At 47.6% G+C, this 23,943-nt stretch overlaps 1 protein-coding gene across 1 annotated transcript in view; it reads right to left on the reverse strand.

Moving 5' to 3' along the window:
* ADCY2 (adenylate cyclase 2) overlaps nt 1-23,943 on the reverse strand; it is a 136,912-nt gene that overhangs the window by 86,288 nt on the left and 26,681 nt on the right. Inside the window, 3 exon segments of the mRNA XM_048515881.1 lie at nt 3,373-3,500; nt 7,673-7,784; nt 12,805-12,953. Of these exon segments, the coding sequence (XP_048371838.1) occupies nt 3,373-3,500; nt 7,673-7,784; nt 12,805-12,953 (389 nt within the window).

Genomic DNA, 23,943 nt, shown 5'->3' on the forward strand with positions numbered 1-23,943 from the left:
GTTGTGGCATTGTCTCATCCTGCCTCCTCCAACAGAGCTTTCTGGCAGTGCAGAGAGCTCAGGAAAGCCCCGAAACTATCATGATCTGTCCAGTTCTGGTTTGATCCGGCCATGTCTCCCGGGCAACATCCAATCCAACATGTGGGATTCTCTTTCCTTCTTTCGTGCCGTTCTGCCTTTGCTTTAGTTTTGTTTCCCAGGCAAAGCCTAATCTATTGTCGAAGGTTTTCATGGCTGGAATCACTGGGGTGCTGTGTGGTTTCCGGGCTGTTTGGCCGTGTTCTAGTAGCATTTTCTCCTGACATTTTGCCTGCTCTGTGGCTGGCATCTTCAGAGGACGAAACGTGGCTGGCATCTTCAGAGGACACAACACCCCAAAGCCTAATCTGCTATTAGACACCTGCTAATAAGTGTGCACAGCTCATCCCGCCCTCGGAGCTCAGCTAAGGAAGAACAAGCTCGGCTAAGGAAGAACGAGCTTGGCCGCTGTGTGGAACGACAGCGAGTTGACTTCATGAAGAAAAATTCCGGTGGACGCAAGTCGAGCCCTACAGAATGTACTGTGGGGAATCGCTCTTGGGGGAAGAACTTCTTTTGATTCTGCCACTAGAGGCAGGACCCACACATACACTGGAAGGATACTACAATACAAGCCCCTGATCTGTCCCACCTGTCCTCACCTGTCCTCCATTATGTTTTTATTGAAAACATGTAATCATCATCAAACTATTTCCAACTCCTCCTCCCGCCCCCCCCCCCCACCAGTAATGAAAAGAGGCAGGAGCTATGGACCACTGCATTCTTGCCAAAATTGGATGCATAGACCTCCCTGCAAAATACTGACACCAGACAGCAACATGCAGGCACAAGGCATTGGCTAGGCCAAGTTAAACAAATGGGTGGTCAGCAAACAGCAAGGAGGATGGGACAGCAAGCTCCATTCCAATCCTTAGCTCCAAGTTGATCCCAGGATGGGCACTCAAGTCCCTGGTATGAGTTCAGACCCCAACGGAGGGAAAAGAAGAGTAGAGTTTGGATTTATACCCCCCTTTCTCTCCTGTAGGAAACTCAAAGGGGCTGACAATCTCCTTGCCCTTCCCCCCTCACAACAAACACCCAGGAGATGGGAATCAAACCCAGTTCCTCCAGATTAGATTAGATACACGAGCTCTTAACCTCCTACGCCACTGCTGCTGACTCCCATTCCATTCTTATTAACATGAATGAATGAATGAATGAATGAATGAATGAATGAATGAATGAATGAATGAATGAATGAATGAATGAATGAATGAATGAAGTCACAATTGACTCATGGCAACTCCATCTGTGGGGTGTACAAGGCAAAAGATGCACAGATTTGCCCCGCCTTCCTTTGAGTAGCACCCCAGTCTTCCTTGGTGGCCTCCCATCCAAGTACAAACAATGCTCAGCTTCCCAGCTCTGATGAGATCGGGCTAAACCGGACTATTCAGACCGCTTTTAGAACACAGCTCTCCTGAAGACATAGAGGGAGTCTGTTTGCCCCTCCAGGTGAAGAATTCACAGTGGAAGGGGAAACAGAGAGCCATTTATTCTTCTCAGAAACTCAGCATAAGTTTTTATTTGTTTTAATTTCTAAGCGATCCTTTGTTGGTTGCAAGATCATTTTCTTAACAGGAATTTATTTAGAAAAATCAAGCTGGTACCAGTTTTTTAAGGTGGGGGGGTGGAATCTTTAAAATGCAATGCAGAGAATGGAGAAAATAATAGCAAAGGAAAATTGGAGTGATTATTTTTTAGAAGAGAATGTTAACACAAATTAATTTTATGCCTAATAATGGAGTGAAACCAAAAGGGCTGAGTGGGCAACGTGCACTTGGAATGCATATGGCTTAGGAGGGCTGCAGAGATGCTGAGCTATGCTCGAGAAGATAATAAAAGACATTGCTCATTGTGTTTTATAGGTGCACCGGGCGATGTTTAACAAACATTATGGCTATAATTAGGACTGACAATTCCTCCATCAACTTAAACCAATTGGCCATGCTGGCAGGGGCTGATGGGAATTGTAGTCCATAACATCTGGAGTGCCAAAGGTTCACCACCACGGCACTATATCATCCAACTTCAGTGTAATGTATTACATATACTTTACTCCAACGGCTGGATCCAGCAAAGATCTCTGTGCATGCCAAAGACCTCGCACAAGCAGATCCATGCTAAAAAGACAACCGTTGGTGCAAGGATAACCTTGTAGAATCCCAACCTGCATTTCAACTTTATTTATTCTCTTCATTTATACAGTGGCGTAGGAGGTTAAGAGCTCATGTATCTAATCTGGAGGAACCGGGTTTGATTCCCAGCTCTGCCGCCTGAGCTGTGGAGGCTTATCTGGGGAATTCAGATTAGCCTGTGCACTCCCACACATGCCAGCTGGGTGACCTTGGGCTAGTCACAGCTTGAGCTCTCTTAAGTTCCACCTACCTCACAGGGTGTTTGTTGTGAGGGGGGAAGGGCAAGGAGATTGTCAGCCCCTTTGAGTCTCCTGCAGGAGAGAAAGGGGGGGGATATAAATCCAAAACTCTTCTTCTTTCTGGCTTTCTCCCCAATGGGGACCTAAAGAAGCTGTCATAATTCTCTTCTCCTCCATTTTATCTTCTCAACAGCCCTATGAGGTCGTTTAGGCTGAGAATGGGTGACCAACCCAAGTTTCCATGTCGGATTCAAATCCAAATCCAGATTCTAGACCGAATTCTTCTAATTTAGTGGGCTGGTCTCCAGGGCCTAGATAAACCATGGATTGGCTACTTCCCACCAGCCCCTGCCAGCATGGCAGGGGCTGATGGAAATTGTAGTTCATGAACATCTGGAGCATCATAGGCTGGCCACCCCTGCGCTATCTAACTATTCATAGTAGGGAGGAACTATACTCCAGATGTTATGGACTGCAATTCCCATCAGCCCCTGCCAGCATGGTCAATTGGCCATGCTGGCAAGGGCTGATGGGAATTGTAGTCCATAACATCTGGAGTGCCAAAGGTTCGCCACCACTGCACTACAGAACACTGGCACATTGTGCAATTTATTAATGTGCAATTTATTAATGGCTACTGGCCAATATTGCATTACAGCCAGCATTATTGCTTAGGCACATGGAACTTCACTAAGTGAACTGCCGGTTTTGTTCGCCCATTGCTACATCCAAACCCGAATCGTTAAAACTCTTATCTGAAGCAGCTGTAGACAGAATCAACCCCCACCCCCACCCCCCCGGGGTCTGGTGCTTGAACAACGAACAAGCGACAGTCAGATAACACAACTGTACAAGAAGCACCTGGGCTTCTTTTTAAAGATAAGGATATCAGCAAATTATGAAATGTCTATACCTACTTTATGGCTTCGCACATATCCAAGCCCATTTTCACACAGTTCTTGGCGTGGTTTTGAAGAGAGATCGGGAGGCCAGAAACGCAATAGTAGCAGTCGCCTAAGATTTTAATCCTCATACATTCGTTTTCCTAAAGGGAAAGGAGATCGGTTAGGACGGGAGAGAGCTGATACGTCTACAAAACATCAGTAAGGAGTGATGGGGCTGGGGACAGATCCGACATCATCAAATGTATTCTATCTAAGATAAACAAACAAACAAAGAACCTTTATTGGCATAACAACATCATCATCATCATCATCATCATCATCATCATCATCATTATTATTATTATTATTATTATTATTATTATTATTATTATTATTTATAAACCGCCCTCCCCCGAAGGGCTCAGGGCGGCGAACAAACAAATAGATAGAGCACAAATAAAATCAAATTTTTAAATAGTTATTAAATATGGCTCTATATGTTAAAATCGACCCCCATTAAAATGCATCATCTATCAAAATTACTGATGGCGTCCTACTCGTAGTCCCCTAAGAAAAGAGGGGGGGAGGAAAGAAGAGGGAGGGGGAACGGCAGGGTCCACAGATTTTAGAAAGATATATATACACAGATCCACTTAACCAAGAAGAGGGAAGCTAAAATAAATGTACAGGTAGAGAGCCTTTCTAAGATAAAAAAAGAGGGAAGATAGCAGGGCTGGAATGACCAGGCTGGAAAAAAGAAGACGGTGCTTTGCGCATCCCATTTATCCTGACCTACTTTCCTCCTGATGTGTGAAATCGGAGGCACGCACAGGCGACGCAGTACCCACAGTCCTAGGAAATTAAATAAAAACCTTCCCCCGCCTGGTACAAAAATAGAGAGCTCCCTTGAGCCCGGGCTTGCAATTTCCAACACCAGATACTTCTTGTCATTCACAGTCAGGCCCTCGCTCAAATAACAACAACAGCTCCTAAAGCCGAGCCTTCAAATTACACTGCAACTCTCCCGAGCCTCTTTTACGGCCATGTAATTAGTCTTTTAAACCGCACACAAATGCTTGATTTTTCATCCACTCCAACATATGAGTAGTCGGCTGCTTCATGAGGACAGCGCTCCTACGAGTGTGTGCTCTGCCGTGAGTCCTGGCAGATTTGTTGGCACTTATTTCTGAGCAAACATTTAAGGGTTGGACTACAGTAATGCAACAAACTGTGTTCTGTAGAACTCTGAAGGTGACTAGGCATGGGTAACCCTCCGTGGTGGGATCCAAAAATTTTAGTAACAGGTTCCCATAGTGGTGGGATTCAAACTGTGGAGTAGCGCCAATAGGGGTGGGCAGGGCACAACAGGGGTGTGGCTGGGCAACCCGGGGTGGGGCATTCCTGGGAGGGGCTGTGGCAAGGATGCAGCTGCTGTGCCGGTCCTTGGGCGGGAAACGAATGCACGCAGGCGCAGGCTGCCACGCACGCCAGTGCACCTCCTGCCAGACTGCTTCAAGTTCTGCACGCTACTGCTGAGAGGAGGGGCGTCACTAAGGCAAAAATCACATGGCAAAATCACCCATTAGTAACCCCCTCTCGGCACACACAAATAATTAGTAACCTATTCTCGGGAACCTGTGAGAACCTGCTGGATCCCACCTCTGGTCAGTGGTATATATCCCACATGCCGAAGAGGCCTTTGAGATTTTCAAGACACACGTTAAGCCAAAGCATTCAGCAAAGCACTTTTTAAACACAGGGGACTTTGAAAAGCAGCTGGACATTTGGTATCAGTGAGAGTCTACCCTGTTTCCCCGAAAATAAGACAGTGTCTTATATTAATTTTTGCTCCCAAAGATGTGCTATGTCTTATTTTCAGGGGATGTCTTATTTTTCTGTGTTCTGTTCGTCAGGCATGCTTCCAAACAAAAACTTTGCTATATCTTACTTTCGGGGGATGCCTTATATTTCGCACTTCAGTAAAACCTCTACTACGTCTTATTTTCAGCAGATGTCTTATATTTGGGGAAACAGGGTATCGATTTGGGTGGAGTGATTAAAAAAACTCTCGGCACACGCAAATAATTAGTAACCTATTCTCGGGAACCTGTGAGAACCTGCTGGATCCCACCTCTGGTAACACTGGCCATGATGCTGAAATTATCTTGCCCATAATCTTCCCTGCATTGCTCAGGCCGTTTCTGCACAGCCTCAGGAGCAGAGGCGCACCAGCATAGTTGACGCCGGTGCACCTCCCAGGGCCGTTCACACGGTACCCTGCAAACGGCCCCGGTGCTCCAGTGGCCCAAGGGGCAGCGTTTGCACAGTCATGCCTGTGCAGATCCCTCTTATCCCTCCCTCTTGTCTCCTGGCCGCTGTCATACTGGAGAGGCCAGGGGACACGCCCCCATGGCCATAGCAATGCCTCCGGGGCTGGAGGCCAGTAAAGTCCAGTCAAAAGCAACCGTGTTAAGTTCTTTATTGAGCTAGCATTCTTAGTCAGAGACAGGCAATGCGAGAACTGAAACCCAGATCTCAATCAAATGCTCATGCAGGGCAACAGACAGGCTCCTGCCAAAAGAGTATAAACAAGGCAGGATTTCACACAGAGTTTCACACAGGCAAGCAAGCAAGTGAAAGATAACCAAAACAGTGAAATTCCCCTTCCCGGGCGTTAAGCCAAAAGCCTCTGGCGAGAACCTTTCCAAGGTCAGACTACACAAACACACCACAACCTTACACCCTGGCCTCTCCAGGGCGACATGGCTGGGGGACAAGGTAAGAGGGCTCTGCGTTGGCATGGGGAAAACGCTGGCTTCCACCCGGGGCCATTCGCTTGGCACTGAATGGAAGTGGGTGTTTTCCAAAAACCAAGGACGTAGGTAAGGGTTTTTTTCCTTGTGTTCAAACCCCCCCCCCCCCATTACATGTCCGAAGTTCTGCCCCCCGTTTGTGGCTTTTTTGTATTTTTTAGTGTTTGGGGGGGGGGTTGCCTGTTTTTAGGCTAGCACCACCAGAATTTCACGGGTTTTTTTGGGAGACTCTCCTGATGATACTACCCAGGTTTGGTGAGGTGTGGTTCAGGGGGTCCAAAGTTATGGACTCCCAAAAGGGGTGTCCCCATCCCCCATTGTTTCCAATGGGAGCTAATAGAAGATGGGGACCACACCTTTGAGGGTCCATAACTTTGGACCCCCTAAACCAAACTTCACCAAACCTGGGTGGTATCATCGGGAGAGTCTCTTACTGATACCACCCAGGCTTTGTGAAGTTTGGTCCAGGGGGACCAAAGCAATGGACTCCCAAAGGGGGTGCCCCATCACCCATTGTTTCCAATGGGAGCTAATAGAAGATGGGGACCACACCTTTGAGGGTCCATAACTTTGGACCCCCTGAACCAAACTTCACCAAACCTGGGTGGTATCATTAGGAGAGCCTCCTAACGATACCTTGAAAGTTTGGTGCTGCTAGCTTAACAATTGCACCCCTGACAGCAGGCACCCCCCAATTTTCCCCAGATTCTCCTTTTAAATCCACCCCCTTCGCCATGGATTTAAAGGGAGAATCTGAGGTCCTCAGTTTAAACATTGGAAGTGATGCTCTTTCAGGGTGGGGGATAATCCACCCCAAAACAGCATCACTTTCAATGTTGTTTTAACTGGGGACCCCAGATTCTCCCTTTAAGGTGAATTTAAAAGGAGAATTTGGGCTCTCTAGTTTAGACACCATTGAAAGTAATGCTGTTTGGGGGTGGATTCCAACATCACAGTGGCCGCCCATGGGGTGGTACGCAAAACCCAGATTTTTTCACTGGGCTCCATTTTTCCTAGGTACGCCTCTGCCCAGAGGGAAGGGCAGAAGGGGCTGCCGGCTGGGAGCCCAGCTGGTGAGGGCGGGGAAGGGCAGGGCAGGGGAATCTGCCACCCCCGGCCTCAGAGAGCTGCTTTTATAAGCACTGAGGCTGGGGGTGCAGCAGTGTTTCATTTTATTAGTCCTAATTCTTCCCCCCAGCATTTTCAATGGATGCCCCCTGGTTCTAGTATTGTGAGAAAGAGAGAAAAATTTCTCTCTGTCAACATTTTCTACCCCATGCATAATTTTATAGAAACCTCTTTGACTCTAAATCTCTGCCTTGACATCCAAAGGCAAATGGTCCTGCAGGCACGACCTGTTTGTCTGATAACCACAGGGAACATGAATGAGCATTGGGGTGGGTTGTGGGTTGCCTTCCAACCCTGTGGAGTCTGTGGGGTCCAGGCAGGTTCCCTTCCCTTGCCCTCCTAGTAGCCACATTCAGATTCTGGCCATTGTCCAAGCATCTGCAGATACTCACTTTTGCTATTTGATCGAATTTTCCAAAGAGTTCGTTCAACATGTGCACCAGTTCTCCCGGGGAGCAGTCGCTTGCCAGACGAGTGAAGCCCACAATGTCGGCATATAAAATGCTACAAGGAAAACAATGGGTGTTTACCACTTTCATTCTTTAAAATGCAATGAAATGCATGCCTTAAGAATTTTTGCAAAACGAACAAGGATTGGAGTGGCATCAGAGTCAAGCCTACCGACCGGCCACTGGCCACATATACCAACAAGGCTTCCGGCCAAAGACAAAAACTGCAGGTAAGTTCAACGAGAAGGATCCCCAGTGTGAGGTCACATTAAGACAGCCTCTATTCTACGTGTCTGATTCCTTCTGTTACACAAACACTGCATGCTGTTTGCTCACGTCCCTCTGCCCATATGCAAACGGCTTTATTTTATTTTTATTTATTATTTAAATTTATAGACCGCCCAATCCCCAAGGGGCTCTGGGCGGTGCACAACATTATATATACAATATACAACAAGGGTCACAATGGTGACCAAATACACTAAAATCCATTAAAAACCATTAAAACCATTTAAGCAGCGATCATTAAAACCATTTAAGCAACCATTTAAGCAGCAATACAAAGGGGTACTAAGTTTCTACATCTGTATATGTTTTAATTACTTACTGCAACAAAACTAACTTCTGCCTTTTCTTGTTTCCAAGAATAACCTGTTTTCCTGCTTTTCTAAGTTTGCTCCTGAAGAGAGATATCTCCTCAGGGCATGCAGATTTTTGTCTACATTCTTTAAGATCATAAAACTTCCTTTTCCCACTTTGAAATGATTTAACTTTAACAGATTATACAAACATTGATTCTAACAATTGTACCTTTCGATTCTAATACAGTAGAATCATAGTACAATGCCAGTAAATATAAATCTCTCATTATCATTTCTGTGTTCATTTAACGTATATAGAAAAACACTTTTTCTATTTAACTAATCACATTCATTTCTATTCTAACCTCTGATCTCTTTTATGATTCTGTTTATTCATGTAGCTATCCCCTATAGCTAGTTCTGACAAAAACAAAGTTATAAAGTATATGTCTTCTGTCACGTATTAACCATTAGTGACAAGATCTTAAAGATATTTATCTTTGCTTGCCTGCATAATCACTGACAAGCTTCTAACATGCAGTTTGACCTGCTGCTAACATGCAGGCCTGCTGGTCTATATACAGAAACCTCATTTTGATTCTTAGAAATCTTTGGTTCATACAAAATTAACGTTCCTTAATCAAATACAATTTGTAGATATTCTACCACATCCCCACACCAGGCTGTGGCACAGCTACAACAGGAACATCTGAGGACAAATGCCCCAGGTAGCCCCCATTGAGTCACGTGGGGGAGGGGAAATCACCCACACACTTCTGGCCCGGCTGGGCCTGGATGCGAGGTGTGTGCGCTGCCAGGGCAGGCCTTGGACCGTTGGCTGGCCTGGTGGGCGATGGGTGTGCTCTCCGGCTGCTGGCCGAGGGGTGGGCTGAGCCAGAGGGGGCGGTGTGGTGTGCACTGCCATGGTATGGGACAGGACCCGCCCTCTGCGCTTCCCCCTCTGGCTTGGTCCGCCCCTTGGGCAGCAGCCAAAGGGCGCTCCCTGCATAGGCAACGCCTGGCTGCTCCACCTCCTCATTAGCCAGCCAGCCCACAGCCCCTGCCAGCCCCTGTCCCTCCAGGCCCCACCACCTGGAGGGGTGGTGGGGGGGGCGCTGGAGGCAGGGGGGCCCATAGGAGGGGGGCAGAAAACTCAGAGTCCTCAATCTGAGCAGCTCATTGCTGGGGAGAGAACACGGGGACAGCTTGCCCTTGGCCCTTCTGCCTGCCCCTGCCTTTGGCATATCAGCAATGGCGTAAGAGGTTAAGAGCTCGTGTATCTAATCTCGAGGAACCGGGTTTGATTCCCAGCTCTGCCGCCTGAGCTGTGGAAGCTTCTCTGGGGAATTCAGATTAGCCTGTGCCAGATTAGCCACACACGCCAGCTGGGTGACCTGGGGCTAGTCACAGCTTCTCAGAGCTCTCTCAGCCCCACCCACCTCACAGGGTGTTTGTTGTGAGGGGGGAAGGGCAAGGAGATTGTCAGCCCCTTTGAGTCTCCTGCAGGAGAGAAAGGGGAAAATATAAATCCAAACTCTTCTTCTTCTTCTAGTTGGTGGCTTTGCTTTGAAGCAACCCGTGCAGCTTTTCCAATGGGTGAATCACGACCCTAGGAGGGTTTACTTAGAAGCAAACCCCATTGCCAGCAGCCGAGCTTACTCCCAGGTAAAGGATCTTCTCATGAAAATCAGTGGGATTTAACAGAGCTTAACAGGGTTACCTACACTGCTTCCCCAAAACTAGGTCTTAGGTTTAATGCTAATCGAGCCCAGCAGCCCAGGCCAGCCTAGATGTGGGGGGGAGGGGGCAACTCTGTTTGTGCGTGCCCACAGAGAGGGCTCTGAGTGCCACCTCTGGCACCCATGCCATAGGTTCACCACCACTGCCTTAAGGGGTCTAATATATGAGGACAGAACCACTCAGTTCCATGACCATGGATCCAAATTTCGCCCTCTGGCGGAGCTCCCACAGATACTGTGAAGGCTGAAGATGACCCTGCTTTTCCAGGACTTCTAGAAGAAGTTAATCAAGATTTCCTACCATTTGGGTATCAAACTGTATAGGTCAGTGATGGCGAATCTTTTCGAGACTGAGTGCCCAAATTGCAACCCCAAACCCACTTATTTATCGCAAAGTGCCAACACGGCAATTTAACCTGAATACTGAGGTTTCAGTTTAGAAAAAACGGTTAGCTCCAAGGCGTGTGTTACTCGGGAGTAAGCTTGGTGAAGCAACCGTACAACGTTTCAAATGGGTAAATCACAACCCTTGGAGGGTTTACTCAGAAGCGAGCCCCATTGCCAGCAACTGAGCTTACTCCCAGGTAAAGGATCATGCCCAGGCTAGCCTAAATGTGTGTGTGGGGGGTGATTTTCCGCCCTCCCCCACGATGAACTTTGTGGACGTGTGCCCACAGAAAGTGCTCTGAGTGCCACCTCTGGCACCCGTGCCACAGGTTCGCCACCGCTGGTATAGGTGGTGATGGTGGGGGGTGGGGGGTGGGTGTATTCTCCAAGCTTCCGCATGACATTGTTGTCCGTTTTCTGCCTTTTCTTAGTTTTCTCATGTTTTCTAAAAACTGGATCAAACGCAGTTTGAAAAAACACTCAGAAAAAAATGAGGAAATCCACGAGGAATCCTCCGGAGGAAAAAACCTGCTGCCACTCGGCACCCAAATGCCAGGAAAGCCTGACCCTTTCCACACTTACCTTTGTCCGAGGGTTGCTGCCCGCAATTCCCAGCGCACGCAATTCCTGGAGCGCGCCCTGGCTTCCCCAAGAAAGGCACCATTTCAAAAGGCGCCAGAAATTATGCGCGCTGAGGGGGCGCGAGTGAGGCAGCGTCGGGGCAGCTGCGTTCTCGCCGCCCCTGAAGTGGGGAGTGCAGCTGGACCCCGCGCTACTTGAGGAGAGTAGTACAGGGCTTAAGGTAAGTGGGGAAAGGGCCCCTGTATGCGAAGGGCCGGGTTGCATTTCCTTTATCCTCAAAAAGTTTCCCAAAGTGAGTTCAGCAACATATGATGAAAGGCAATCTTGGGACAGAACAAAAAGGCATTTCAAGGTGTCTGGCGTGCTAAAAATCAGCTTGAAATAGTCCTGGCTAATCAGCGCTGATTGCAGACAGGGCAGACAGGAATCTTTTTATAAATGGGGCGGGTGGGTCTTGTTTGCAATGATTCCCATGACCCATTTAAAGTGGCTATAGTTAGAGCCATAATATTTCATTATTTGGATTGCTTTTAAGTTTCAAACATCCAATTAAGTTCAGCAGGATTCCCAAGTAAACATGTCAGAAGACTGGGAAAGATGATGTGTTTCTACCATTTCCGAGAATCAGTGTCCTATACCTGTATAAAGGTAAAGTTTCCCCTTCAGTTGTGTCCGACCTGGGGTACCACTGCGAGCAGTGATTTCATAGGCAAGCTGTTTTTGTGGGGTAGTTTGCCATTGCTTTCCCGGGCTATTCTTTACCCCCTAGCTATGTGCTAGGTACTCATTTACCGACCAAGGAATGGATGGATGGCTGAGTTGACCATGACAATTTCAACTGGTGCAACGTAACAATATAACAATAAAGTAAACGCGTTGCAACCACCGCCTTTCAGTGCTCAGTTTAGTGTATTAAATCATAAAATGCATGTGTATATTTGACATACAATACAATGACAATGTTTTTTATCTCTGTACTCTAATATTGAGAGCCTTAGCCTTCCGTTACAACCGTAGCAATAAAGTATCTGTTCAATTACGTCGTGTCATCTCTGAAGATTCCAAGATAATCGGGGTAAATATCTACTGGTGAAAATATCACATACATCAACTTCCCCATCTGGCTTTCTAGAGTATTGTGGATTCCACAATTATCCCGATTATGGCTGCTATGATGTATAAATAATCTGATGAAGAACTTTTCGAAAACGGTTAAGGAATAGCGCAGTCCATTTATTGTTATATACGGAGTTGCTTGAATCTTGGAATCTTCAGAGACCGAAGCAGGAGACTATTGTATCGGCATAGGAAAGCGAAACCAAATCAACAAAGAACTGATGACATGACGTAATTGAACAGATACTTTATCGGAAGGCTACGGCTCTCAATATTAGAGTACAGAGGCAAAAAACATTGTCATTGTACTGTATGTCAAATATACACATGCACTTTATGATTTAATACACTAAACTGAGCACTGAAAGGAAGTGGTTGCAACGCGTTAACTTTATTGTTATATTGAGTTGACCATGAGCCAGCTGCCAGGATATCTGACCCACAGGGGGCTCGAACTCCTGACCGTGTGAGTGACAGTGCAAGCACTTAACCACTATGCCACGCGGCTCCTTATACCTGTATATCTACGCACAATTCCACAAAAACAAACGAGCTGGCCTTCTTCCTCCAAATACTGCCCATCCTTGATGAACGCATTTTGCAGCCCATCCGTTTCCTACTGAAAGTCCTTCAGCACTGAAAAACTGGTCCCATGAATGCCAAGCAGTACCTCACATTGGTGTGTCTTTTGACATACAAGTTGTGGAAGTTGTTGGTGTTCTCCAGTTGGCCGGCTTTGGGCCCTTGCAGCCTCTGAATGATCTCCGCTTTCATCTCCATGGCTATGTGAGCAGGAAGTAAAGACAGCAGGAGACGTTCCTGGGTTGCAAAGGGAAAGAGGGAAAAAGCCAAACTTGAACTAAGCTTCAGTACGGGCAAATTGGCAACAGAATATGGTTGGGGTATTATAGCGAAGCGAGGCGAAGCAAGCCTTTATTGGCATAGACGACAGTACAACAATAACAAAAAATGGATTAAAAAGCATATACAATACAGGTCGAAGGAAATCTACTGGCGTTTAGTAATTTCCAGGAGAAAGTCTGCCACTATCATACAGAGAGAAGGATCAGGGTTGTCCAACAAGTAGTGTAATCTAATTAAATCGGGGAGATGGGGTAAATGTAAAGGAGTAAGATTCACATACTTGAATCTGATTTCCTTGAATCTGAGACAGTGCAGTAATTGGTGGGCCAGAGATTCAACTGAGCCATCGTTACATGGGCACAATCTTTTAGCCTTTTCTTGCTTATTAAATCTGCCATGTAACAAGGCAGAAGGCATAACATTAAACCTGGCGAGCATTATGGCTCTCCTTTGAACAGGGTTTATTAAGCAATACAGGTAGTGTGCCAAGTGGCCCCATTCAAATGGGAGAGAAAAATACAGGGGGGAGCACGTTTTCTTGGCTGCGGTGATTAGGGTAGAGAACTCTCTATCCAATAGTTGACCTTTTAATTTCCGATAAGCTTCTGAATAGGACAAAGGGCTGGTTGGGGTATTATGACCACATTTCTAATGACTGGCATATTTACAGCCAACCTGTGCCCAATGTCCAATCATATCATTTTCCCTTTCCTAAAATACTCTTGTAGAGATTTACAATCTTAATTGATTTTTAAAATGTTTATATCCTGCCTTTCTCAACACTGGAGAATCAAAGCACATTATAACAGCATTAGCACTCTCCTCCATTTTATCCTCACAATGATAAACCTGTGAGTTCGCCGAGGCTGAGAGAGTGCAACGTCCCAAATGCCACCAGTCATCCTTCCACGAGAGATCATGCAACTTCTTTACCCTTTTTACTGCGTAGTTTTGTTGGGGCAGGGCAACTTTCAGGGAGAGGGTTAAGAAACAGATTCCTTAGGTATATGTTGTAAAAGGAAAAAAACATTCTACATGCTGTTTTGTCAATGTAGAGTTTTGATTCCTGAAATCCACTTAAGTATCAGGCACAGGAATGGAAGAAGAAGAAGAAGAAGAAGAAGAAGAAGAAGAAGAAGAAGAAGAAGAAGAAGAAGAAGAAGGAGGAGGAGGAGGAGGAGGAGGAGGAGGAGGAGGAGGAGGAGGAGGAGGAGGAGGAGGAGGAGGAGGAGGAGAGTTGGATTTATATCCCTCCTTTCTCTCTTGTAAGGAGACTCAAAGGGGATAACAAACTCCTTTCCCTTCCCCCCCTCACAACAAACACCCTGTGAGGTAAGTGGGACTGAGAGAGCTCCGAAAAGCTGTGATTAGCCCAAGGTCACCCAGCTGGTGTGTGCTGGAGTACACAGCTAATCTAGTTCACCAGATAAGCCTCTAGTTCCCCAGATAAGCTCAAGCGGCAGAGCGGGGAATCAAACCCGGTTCCTCCAGATTAGAGTACACCTGCTCTTAACCACTGTGCCACTGCTGCTCACATCTCTTGTCATAACACCAATCTTGGAAATGTGATGTTTGGTTCAAGCACCCAAAATAGGCTCGGATCTGGTGACACCCAAGGGGGAAAATAAGTGGATGTAGTGTCATTCTGCTTGTCAAAACCTTGTGCAACAACCACAACTCTCTCCTCCCTATATATAATAGTGCCCCCAAATTGGTTGCATGAGATCTTGCACTTCCAGAAACTCAGGTGGGGACACAATAAGTCTGACTTAGGGGAAGCAATCACTGAATTCTTTTTGTTTTGCCTTTCTCCTTGTGCAAGAGATTTGGAATTTCACTGTATCCAACCCACAGATTTGCTCTGAAACTATCTTCCGGGGGGAAGCAGTTGGCACTCTGCCATTGAAGCTTGCTGGGTGAGCTTTGAACGTAACCTGCCTCACAGGGTCGTTGTGAGGATAAAATGGAGAACAGGAAAAAACATAAATTAGGGGTAGCCAACCTCTTGTACTCCAGATGTTCATGGACTACAATTCCCATCAGCTCCTGCCAGCATGGCCAATTGGCCATGCTGGCAGGGGCTGATGGGAATTGTAGTCCATGAACATCTGGAGCACGATAGCTGGTCACCCCTGGCATAAATCATTGTGGGTCAGATAAATTGCTTAAGTTAGGAAAACAGCTTGGTTGGCTTGGTAGTATCACATTGCTTTCCTGATCATTTCAGTCATTCCTTGCTCTCCTCTTTCTCTGCCCTCAAATACAAGTTTATCTTTACCACCAGCTATCCGGGCCCTGCGGGATCTTGGAGAGTTCTGGGGCAGGGAAACTACCCTTTTAATTATGTTGCTCTGCAAAGAACCCAACAAGTCTATGCTACATGAAATATTCAAAACTTCCGCTCGTATCCTTCCATTATGTTCAGCCAAGTTTGAGGAGTCTTCATACGTGGCTAAGCAGGGGCAGGATGCATATGCCATCAAGATTCTTCCCACTCATGGCGACCCTATGAATTGAAGACCTCCCAAACATCCTATCATCAACAGCCTTGCTCTGGTCTTGCAATCCAAGGGCCTTGGTTTCCTTTACAGAGTCAATCCATCTCATCTCGGGTCTTCCTCTTTTCCTGCCTTTAACTTTTCATAGCATTATTGTCTTTTCCAGCAACTCTGGTCTTCTCACAAAGGGATAAAAGTATGAAAACCTCAATTTAGTAATTTTAGGTTCTAGAAAGAGCTTAGGCTTCATTATGATCTAGAATCCATTGATTTGTCTTTTTAGCAGTTCGTGGTATCCATAAAGACCTTCTTCAACCAGAGACGTAGGTATAGATTTTTTATGGGGGGGCTCGGGGGCATGGCCACGCCCCCACCTGCCCCTGGGGACGTAGCCATGCCTCCCCAAACCCCGCCCCAGCCTCAGTGCTTATAAAAGCAGCTCTCTGAGGCCGGGGACAGCAAACTCCCCTGCCACGCCCTTCCCCGCCCCCCCCACCAGCTGGGCTCCCAGTCGGCAGCTGGCAGTCCCTTCTGCCCTCCCATCTGGACAGAGGTGTAGCTAGGTAAAATGGAGTCCGGTGAAAAATCTGAGTTTTGCGGGGGGGGGGAGGGCATGGGCGGCCACTATGATGCTGGAATCCACCCCCAAACAGCATCACTTTCAATGGTGTTTAAACTAGAGAGCCCAATTTCTTCTTTTAAATTCACCTTAAAGGGAGAATCTGGGGTCCCCAGTTAAAACAACATTGAAAGTGATGCTGTTTTGGGGTGGATTATCCCCCACCCTGAAACAGCATCACTTTCAATGTTTAAACTGGGGACCTCAGATTCTCCCTTTAAAGCCATGGCGAAGGGGGTGGATTTAAAAGGAGAATCTGGGGAAATTTGGGGGGTGCCTGCTGTCAGGGGTGCAATTGTTAAGCTAGCAGCACCAAACTTTCAAGGTATCGTTAGGAGGCTCTCCTAATGATACCATCCAGGTTTGGTGAAGTTTGGTTCAGGGGGTCCAAAGTTATGGACCCTCAAATGTTTAGCCCCCATCTTCTATTAGCTCTCATTGGAAACAATGGGGGATGGGGCACCCCTTTTGGGAGTCCATAGCTTTGGTCCCCCTGGACCAAACTTCACAAAACCTGGGTAGTATCGTCAGGAGAGTCTCCCAAAACATCCCTAAAAATTTGGTAATTCTAGCCTAAAAACTGCGTCCCCTGCAGGCCAAAAACCATAAAAACCTAAAAAATTCCCAAAACCCACAAACGGGGGGCAGAGCCTCAGACATGTAATGGGGGGAGTTTGAACCCGAGACCCCCCCTTATCTATGTCCTTATCTTCAACCATCTAAGATGAATCATCTTTCTTCTAATCAGTTTTCTTCATTGTTCAATTTTTCCACCCACACATCAAAATGGGGAATACTATAGTTTGACTTAGCTTAATAAATTGCCAGTGACACACCCTGACATTTAAGAATCTTTTTTAGGTTCTTCATGGCTGCCCTCCCCAGTCTTAATCACTCTCCAGTTTCGAACTTGCAATCTCCCTTCTGGTTGATGGGAGATACAAACAAAAAAATCTTTAATGATTTCATTTCCTTCATTGTCAACCTTAAATTTGTGTAATTCTCCAGTAGTCATTACTTTTGCCTGTTTGTTGTTCAGGTGTAATCCTGCTTTCTGCTTTGAACCTCACTGGGAGCTGTTTGAAGTCTTCACTGTTTTCTGCCAGTTATGTAATGTCATCTGAATATCTCAAATAGTTAATATTTCTTCAACCAATTTTCACTGTAGTTTTATCTCAGTTCCAGCCAGTTTTCCTTATTATATGTTCTGCATACAGATTGAAGGGAGAGGATGATATATCTGACATTTTTGCCAACTGGAAACAAAGTCTGTTTCTCCATATTTGATCCTAAAAGCTGCCTTTTGTCCAAAGTACAGGTTGCCCATTACAGCAACCAGATGTCATAGCACATCCATTGCTCTAAGTTGATAGTCGATAGTTCTTAGTTGATAGTCCCATGGGAATGTCAACTCAATGCATGGCAGCTGTGAAAAAGGCAAACTCTATGCTGGGGATCATTAGGAAAGGAATTGAGAATAAAACTGCAAAGATTGTCATGCCCTTATATAAAGGCAGTGGTGCGACCACACTTGGAGTACTGCATTCAGTTCTGGTCGCCACATCTCAAAAAGGATATTGAAGAGATAGAAAAAGTGCAGAGAAGGGCAACGAGGATGATTGGGGGACTGGAGCACCTTCCTTATGAGGAGAGGCTGCAGCGTTTGGGACTCTTTAGTTTGGAGAGGAGACGTCTGAGGGGGGATATGATTGAAGTCTATAAAATGATGCATGGGGTAGAAAATGTTGACAGAGAGAAATTTTTCTCTCTTTTCCACAATACTAGAACCAGGGGGCATTCATTGAAAATGCTGGGAGGAAGAATTGGGACTAATAAAAGGAAACACTTCTTCATACAACATGTGATTGGTGGTTGGAATATGCTGCCACAGGAGGTGGTGATGGCCACTAACCTGGATAGCTTTAAAAGGGGCTTGGACAGATTTATGGAGGAGAAGTCGATTTATGGCTACCAATCTTGATCCTCTTTGATCTGAGATTGCAAATGCCTTAACAGTCCAGGTGCTCGGGAGCAGCAGCAGCAGCAGGCCATTGCTTTCACATCCTGCTTGTGAGCTCCCAAAGGCACCTGGTGGGCCACTGCAAGTAGCAGAGAGCTGGACTAGATGGACTCTGGTCTGATCCAGCTGGCTTGTTCTTATGTTCTTAAAACCAACCATAACTTTTCATGGTCCACACAATCAAAAGGTTTGCTGTAATTAATGAAATACGATGATTTTCTTCTGAAATTCTGTCATATACTCCAATAACGAAATGTAAATTTGCAATATGATCTCTTCTGCCTCTTCCACAAAAGCAGGATTTGAGCTACCAAATTAAATTCTGGAACAACGGTTGGTGGGATGCACTCAGCATCTATCCTTCCCTTGAGAAACCATCATGGATTGCTTTTACTCAAATACTATCCTGAAAAGCTAAAATGGCCAAATCTTGGTTCATCTCCTTCTACCAAAGGAAGCCATTTTTACTAGCAGAAGCGATCCACTGGATCTAACTCAGTGTCTTTCTCAAGAGATCATTAATGTTCCTCTATTCTATGTTTCCTGTTATCAGCAGCTCACTAGCTGCAGCAGAGCATTTGGGTGGGCAGCAAAATATTATTTCTCATCTATTTGGAGAAAGGATCTTTGCCTCGGGATTCATTCCATAAGGCAAGTTAAAAATCCTTCCCATTGTAGTAAAGGTGGGCTTTGCTTCAGTTATAAATCATGTGTTCCACTAGGTTACTGTAAGGAACCTCAAAGGACTCGAGATATAGTAACTGATTTCAGTTCTTTTATTTCATAAACTTCAACGATCACAATACACGCAATGCGGATTCTGACTTTCCCGGGCTTGAGGTGTCGCTTATACGGACAATCCAGCCCCTCCCCGAACTCCCAAGCGCAATTCCCACGGCAGAGCGAAAAACAAGCTTCAAACGCATAAGATAAGTGCAGCAAGGTTAAAGACAGCAACCATCCCGGGCATGCAGCCCAGAACGTGGAATTCGACAAGGTCAGGAGAGCGGAGCAGAAACTAACCCCCAACCTTACACTCTGCCTCTCCCGCGAAAGCTCCCTCCCCACCTGGCTTATGAGGAAAGGCTTTATGGAAGGCAGAAATCAGGGGGAAGGGGCGTCAATATTTTCCACATACACCCATTGATTATGGCCAGAGGGATATCCCACCCAGGAAACCAAATATTGCAAACGTTTGCGAATATAACGAGAGTCCAGAATAGCATCGATTTCGTAACGTTTGTGGCCATCAACGATCACCGGCGGGGGTGCCTCCGTTGGGTCGTGCCAGGCATCTGAATCTGGAGCCCGCTTGAGCAAGCTAGAATGAAATACAGGATGAATGTTACTGAGCGAATTTGGTAATTCTAAGCGAGCAGTTACACCATTGATCACCTGGGTGATCCGAAACGGACCTATGAATTTCTTGCCTAGTTTAGAGTACTTGTGCACATCCCTAAGGTTTCTGGTGGACAAATAAACCCATTCCCCTACTTGCAGGGGAAAGTCAATTCTACGTTTGTCCGCCTGATTTTTCTGCGCTTCCTGTGCTTGCGAAAGCGAGGAAGAAACGGATTTCCAGCCTTCAGCTAGAGACCGGATCCAGTCACCAAAATCGGGGGGTTGAAGTGCATGATCTGGGAGTTGGGGCAACGGCAGAAACGAACGGCCCGACACCACCTCAAATGGTGTTTTGTTGGTGCTACTATGAACCGCATTGTTATAGGCGTACTCAGCGAAGGGAAGAAGTTCAACCAAGTTATCTTGATGATAGTTGGTGTAACAACGTAGGTACTACTCAAGCGTTCTGTTGGTCCGTTCGGTCTGGCCGTCACTTTGCACGTGGTACGGAGCAGCGACAGCCGATGCGGTTCCCAGAAGCTCCAGGAATGCTTTCCAAAACTTAGATATGAACTGGGGGCCGCGGTCGGAGATCACTCTCTCCAGCGACGAGTGCAAACGATAGACATGCTGAATGAACAATTTGGCTAATTTGGGCGCAGAGGGGATGGTGGGACACGGGACAAAATGCGCCTGTTTGGAGAACAGATCCACCACCACCCATAAAACTGTATTCCCGTGACTGTCGGGGAGGTCCATGATGAAGTCCATGGATATCACTTGCCAGGGTCTGGCAGCCGGGGGAATAGGGTGTAACAATCCATGGGGCTTACCAGGGATGCCCTTAGCCTCCGCGCATGTCGGGCACCCTTTGATGTACGCTTCAATGTCCTTGCGCATAGTGCGCCACCAGAACTGTCGCCGAAGCAAGTGGAGCATTTTTAAAAATCCAAAGTGTCCCGCTTGGCGAGCGTCAGGGCCCCCCTGGAGAACCTGCTTACGTAGGGTCGGCGGGACGTACCAACAGTCACCCCGCCTCCAGACTCCCCCTTGCAATTGCAAGAGGGGGTCGGATTCCTCCTTTGGGACGTCCTGTCGTCCCGCCTCCTCCAAGTGACGTAAAATGGGGATACAACGTCTGGAACACTTGTTGGGGGTGGTGCCGGGGAAGTGGCTGTCTGGGATTGGGTTACCACCAATCCCAACTGGGCGGGCGAAAGGATGGTGCGGGGAGTTGTGCATAAGGAGGTATCCGCCCCCTAGGCAGGCGGGACAAGGCATCAGCCAACTTGTTGCTATTGCCAGGGAAAAAATGGACTGTGAAGTTGAACCTGGAGAAGAAATCAGCCCATCTCAACTGTTTAGCCGACATTTTGAGTGGAGTAGACAAGGCAGCTAAGTTTTTATGGTCCGACCAAACTTGAAAAGGACGGGCAGCACCTTCCAGCCAATGCCGCCACGTACTAAGGGCCTCCTTGATGGCGGCTGTTTCCTTGTCACCAACAGTCCAGTTAAGTTCAGGACCCGACAGTTTTTTCGATAAATAACCACACGGCACAAGTTTATTATTTTTATTTTTCTGCAAGAGAGCTGCTCCTAAGGCTTTGTCCGAAGCATCGACATGTACGATGAAGGGCAAGGCGGGATCCGGGTGTTTCAATATGGGTTCTGTAGTGAAGGCAGTCTTTAGAGCTTGAAACGATTCTTGGCACTCCGGAGACCAGGAAAGGGAAGCTCCGGGCTTAGATGCCTGAGGGCCTTTTCCCTTGGTGTGTAGCAAATCTGTAAGCGGTAGGGCAATTTTGGCAAACTGGGGGATGAAATCTCGATAGAAATTGGCAAACCCCAAAAAGGATTGGAGTTCCTTGCGGGTGGTGGGGACAGGCCAATTCACAACCGCTGCCACTTTGGCAGGATCCATCTCCAGACCCTCTGGAGAGATCTGATAGCCCAGGTAGTCTAGGGAAGTCTGATGGAAGGCACATTTGGACAGTTTTACAAACAGGGAATTGTCAAGCAGACGTTGCAAAACTGCCCTGACCAGTCGTTCATGCTCTTCCACTGTTTGAGAATAAATGAGGACGTCATCTAAATACACCACCACCCCTTTGAACAGAAAATCCTGTAAGACATCATTGATAAGTGACATGAAAGCCCCTGGGGCTCCGGATAACCCGAAGGGCATTACACAGTATTCATATTGACCAAATTTCGTATTGAACGCTGTTAAGTGTTCAAATCCTTCAGCGATTCGTACTTGGTAATATGCTTCTCTCAGATCCAGCTTGGTGAAGATACGCCCCTTCCCCAGTGCATCGAGTAAGTCTTTGATAAGGGGCAAGGGGTACTTATTTGAAAGAGAGACAGCGTTTAAACCACGATAGTCAGTACAAAGTCGCAGGGACCCATCCTTCTTTTTCACAAACAGAACAGGGGCTGCGTGGGTGCTCTTGGTGGCCCATCGAATAAACCCGCGAGCCAGGTTCTTATCGAAAGGCTCAAGTTCTTCCTCGGTGGGGCTCATCCGTATATTCTACCCTTCGGAAGTTGTGCCCCGGGGACCAAGAGGATTTTACAGTCTGTGTCCCGATGGGGAAGTTGATCGCACTCGCTCTTCCAAGCCTTTGGCTAAATCCCAGTACTGTTTGGGAACCGCGGTCAACTCCGGCAGGGGGCAATGTTGAGGGCCATTGGCTGGGGTTCCTCTGGGATTTCTTTGGGTTCCGCTTCGGTGGTTCTCCTCGCATGTGATCCCCACAAGGAGTGATCGGGTGAACCGACTATACGCTTGTCTCCCCAGAAGATGGTGGGTTCATGGGAGAGGAGCCAGGGCATTCCCAACACTATGGGATGTTTGGCGACTGGAGCCAGGATGAAGCTACGCCTTTCCCAGTGTTCCGCGCATTGTAGGAGCACTGGTTGGGTTTTGAAACAGGCCAGGCAGTCGGTGCCTAACGGGCTGCCATCCATTTGGGTGAAGGGGATGGGTTTGGCCAATGCTATACGTTCAAGCCCTAATTGCTCTGCCACCTGAGGCCTCATAAGGCAGTGGGAGCAACCGGAATCCACGAGTGCTCGTGCTAGAATACGAGTGTGCTTGGACGTATTGGTTAGAGTGGTCACAATAGTAATGGGAGCTCCCCCTTCACTCACCGCATCTGGCACTGGGATCTCCTCTGCGGGGCCAGAGGAAAGGCTCACTCCTTCAGGTTCGGTGTCATCGACATCTCCGGGCTCGTTCTCACAGGCAGTTTGCGCAGCTCCCTGGGATCCCCGGGGTCCTGGTTTACGTGGGGTTCATGCCGTCAACTTGCGAGGAGCGGGGACGGGCGCCTTTTGTTTCTTTGGGCAATTGGCAGCCATGTGGCCCGGTCCCCCGCAATATAAGCATAATCCGAGGCGGCGGCGACGCTCGAAGGTGGACTCAGTTGCAGGAGGTCCTGCACCTGCCTTCTTTGGCGGGGCGGCGGCAGCCGCTGCAGGCTTGGGAGGAGGCTTGCTGGTGGCAGATTTCCCCGTCTTGGATCGGGTAAGTCGGGCCGCAATAAGGTTGCCAGTTGTAATCCACTCAGCAATGGTTTGTGGTTCACGCACCATATCTGCCCAGGTGCAAATTTCCGGGTCGATAGCATCGTGGAAGTATTCGCACTTCATGCGTTCGGGCCAGTCTGGAAGTTTGTTCGCGGCTAAATGGAATTCTCGAGCAAATTCTGCGAAGGCTTTGTTACCCTGCTTGAGGGTTTTAATAGTCTTAATGGCCTTGTTCACCTCCTCTGGATCCTGAAAGCGTAATCGGAGGCCTTGGAGTAAGGCCGCCACGTTTTGAAGTTCAGGGGCCCCTCCCAGTTCATGTAATTCCACAAACCATTCCGCGGCATCCCCATCCAACACGGATTCGATGTCTCGCACTTTCTCGGCTTCGGATCGATAAAGATCATCAAATTCGAGCATGTGTGCGTCCAGTTGTAGGATAAAATAAGGCAATCTGGAAGCGGTTCCATCAAATCGCGCGGGGATGTGCGGGGGATTATAGCCCCTACCGGCTATTGGCGCCACTCGCGGAGCCGGGGCGGGAACCTGTCCCAGTGTTGGTTGTGCCGCAGGCGGCAGAGGTTGCACCGGTGGGAGAGGGGTGGTTGCACCGGGAGTAGGACTCTACGTTGCTGCAAAGGGGCCTCCATTCGCGGAACGATGCGAATAGGGGCAACGGGTGAGTGCGGGCGAGCTGCGCCGCCGGTGCTAGGTATCGTCACCCGAGGTTCTTCGACCTCCCTCCAGAGCAACGCTTCTTTTGCCACCAATTCCCTCTCCCGGCGAGTGAGAGCTTCCCAGTCACGCTGCAGTCTATCGCGTTCTCAAAGTTGCAGTGCTGCTTCGATTTCTCCTTGATTTTCCAGTGCTTTCAGGCACTTGCGTTGACGCTGGAGCTCGAGTCTGGAGTGTTCCAAAACATGATCACGGGAAGTG

Source organism: Sphaerodactylus townsendi, linkage group LG14, assembly GCF_021028975.2.
Source record: "Sphaerodactylus townsendi isolate TG3544 linkage group LG14, MPM_Stown_v2.3, whole genome shotgun sequence".
Taxonomy (NCBI): domain Eukaryota; kingdom Metazoa; phylum Chordata; class Lepidosauria; order Squamata; family Sphaerodactylidae; genus Sphaerodactylus; species Sphaerodactylus townsendi.